Below are 3033 nucleotides of genomic sequence, written 5' to 3'. Positions count from 1 at the left end.
AAACGCCAGGAAGCATCGAGGTTCAATTGTTTTACCCCGACCGCCGTCAATTGGTACTTTGATATTCGGGAAAGAGAATATGGCTGGATCAAGCCTGAGAACACGGTTAACGTTGATGAGGGCGGTATAATGGCTGGATTTGGTAAGCATTTGTCGTTATACCCATTGATTGAGCTAATCTATTGCGAATCCTGGCTTGGATTCCTTAGTTATCGGCAGCAGCGATCCCAAGATGAAGGCCTTCCTCAAAGGCTCTCAGTCCCGCACTTGGACTAGCTTTCTCGAAGCCGTGACTGCAACTGGCCGTCTTCTGAAACCGGGGATTATTTTTAAAGGCAAAGAACTTCAACAACAGTGGTTTATCGAAGAGCTCAAGGAGATAGCCGACTGGTATTATATCACGTCCGACAACGGCTGGACAGACAACCATATCGCAATTGAGTGGCTCAGAGAAGTCTATCTTCCCCAAACACAACCGGAAGATGAGTCCGATGCGAGGCTTATCATATTAGATGGCCATAGAAGCCACGTATCCGTGCGTATCTGCCCGTTCCGAGCCTTCTGAAAAAAGAATATCGCTAACTCAAAATCCAGGATGAGTGGATGGCTACGTGCTTTTTGAACAACGTATATTGTTGTTACCTGCCAGCCCACTGCTCTCATGGCCTACAGCCACTTGATAATGGGGTGTTCAATGCCTCCAAAGCTGCCTATCGTAAAGAACTTCAAAAACTGACAAGCCTGACCGATTCTGCCCCGGTGGACAAGGTCAACTTCATCAAGGCTTATGCCAAAGCCAGGGAAGTAGGCATGACGAAGAAAAACATCCTTTCTGGCTGGAGAGTGACTGGAAACTGGCCGATTTCTCGGCGGAAAGCGCTCATGCATCCAGAGATTCAGTCAGCCAAGAAGGAAACGACGCCTGCATCGGACGGCCCCAGCGACGGGCAACGCGACTCTGATAACACGCCGAAGACCAGCCGTCATATCAGGGATCTGGGGAAGAACAAAAGTCCCTCAACGAGAAGACGGTATTCTGTGATATCGAGAGGTTTTGAAGCGCAAGAGTCAAAGATCGCCTCGCTAAGCTCAAGAGTAGCCAGTCTAGAGGAAGAAGTCGGACGGTTGAGCAGAGGCAAGAAGAGAAAGGCGATACCGAATCCCAACAGGAAGTTCATGACACTAGCCGAGGCTCTAGTGGTTGGTAATACTATTTCTGAGCCAGACCAAGCAGCTAAAGAGATAGAGGCTGTTGAGGATGTAATTGAGGTGGGAGGAGTGGAAGAGGACGAGGGCTCAAATTCAGAGGCGGAAGCGTTACTAGTTGTACGGACTCGCGCAGGCCGCGCAGTTAAAAGACTAAGGGAATATTAAAATACAGTCGATTCTAATCTTGATCCTAAACGTGAATTTGGTTTTGCTATTTTTGCCAAGTTTTTGCCGTCATGTTGAAAAATCGCATTTTATATGGGAGACTATTTTTTTTTTGCTGACCGGTAGAGGGGTATGACCGAGTGAGGGGTACTGCATGGTAGTATTGACAACCCCCAAAGGACCGACTGCCCCTAAGCCTTCTCCTACGCAAAACAATCTCGCCTGGGACACTTCGAGCCAGTTGTCATCACCAAAGTCTATACCCAGTCCTCTCTGGTCGCCTCATATGCAACAGTTTTTGCCAAAGCACAAGGCTAGCCCAAGGGTCGGAACCACTACATCCACTCCACTTTGGACCAAGTAGAGTGGATGTACGATTTTTTAGGCAATTACATAGTGGATGTAGCACATATTCGACCAGAGTGGAATGGATGTACACACGTGGATTTATAAGTGGATTTATAAGTGGAATTCTGAGGCTATTCACAACCTCGTGGGTGCGTATTCAGCCTCACTTTCAGACGTTGACACTAACTCTTCAGCCTGTTGCTGCTGTGATGAATCGTCAACCTTGCTGGCGCTATCCTCGCCCTCCAATAGCCATTTTGTCTCAGCAAGCGCCAGCTCGCCGTCGCTTAGAGTCCCAACCGGCATCATGCTTACTTTCAAGGTGTGACTTAAGCAATGGATCCAGATCCTGATAAGGCCAGCACGGTACCAAGAGCGCAAGACCTGACATATGGCGATAATCTCAGCATCCAGGTTCGTACGCAACCCGGAGACCATCTTGCCAGCAGCTGAAAATAACCTCTCACACTCGGCTGACATCGGCTGAATCGTCAGGAAGTCCAAGGCCATTCTGGATAACCGAGGATATCTGCTTTGCTTAGTAATCCAGTAACCAATTGGATCACGAACGTTGCCGTCTGTCGCACTGAGCGTGCTTAAAGGGTTAGAGTGAGTATGATGAGCAGCAGTAGTGAGTTGATTGATTGTCTTCTGTGTGGGGTATTCCATCCCACAGGTTTTACTTTAAATCACCCAGCTTGATTACTAAGGGCTGTTGTTCCTGAGGATCATTGAGACCATGCCCGGCCTGCGACACACCCCCCCAGATTTCAGTCTGTATCAGATGAGATCTGCATATCATCCTGATCGATATCCTCCTCTGAAACGTGTTCTGGATCAATCCGCAGTGAGATATCAACCAGGCCCAATTGTTTCACGAAGTGAGAATGCTTTTCTGCTGAAAGAGGTTTTGTGAAGCCATCTGCAGGCATGTCTGTTGTTGGAACCCATTGAACTGTAATTTTGCCGTCTCGATGGATCTGTCTTAGCCAAAAATTGTGGATGTCGACGTGTCTTAACTTTGATGTTAGTTGTGGTCTCTCTTTCTGGACCAGTCCCACTGTTTGTTGATTGTCACAGAGGATGCGTGGTTGGTGTTCTGGATCGAATTGTATCTGACCGAACAGTCGGTATAGAGCTATTGTCTCCCTCGCTGTATGAGACAGCGATAACAGTTCCGCTTCAGTCGTTGACGTGGCTACAGTCTTCTGTTTTGAAGACTGCCACATGATTGCCCCGCTAAACAACTTCATGAGATAGCCCTGGGTGGATCTTCGAGTCTCTGGATCATCCGCGAACGATGCGTCGCTT

The 3033-nt window shown here is 48.2% G+C and overlaps 1 protein-coding gene across 1 annotated transcript in view; it reads left to right on the top strand.

Moving 5' to 3' along the window:
* Nucleotides 1-1374, top strand: part of FOXG_22215 (uncharacterized protein) — a gene marked incomplete at both ends in the record, with an annotated part of 2865 nt that extends 1491 nt beyond the window's left edge. The window contains 3 exons of the mRNA XM_018402613.1: nt 10-142; nt 210-535; nt 595-1374. Of these exons, the coding sequence (XP_018256426.1) occupies nt 10-142; nt 210-535; nt 595-1374 (1239 nt within the window). The remainder of the gene's footprint in view (nt 1-9; nt 143-209; nt 536-594) is intronic.
* Between the last annotated feature and the right edge of the window lie 1659 nt (nt 1375-3033).

Source organism: Fusarium oxysporum, genomic scaffold (genome assembly GCF_000149955.1).
Source record: "Fusarium oxysporum f. sp. lycopersici 4287 supercont2.30 genomic scaffold, whole genome shotgun sequence".
Taxonomy (NCBI): Eukaryota; Fungi; Ascomycota; class Sordariomycetes; order Hypocreales; family Nectriaceae; genus Fusarium; species Fusarium oxysporum.
This window is presented reverse-complemented; position numbering and strand designations above follow the sequence as displayed.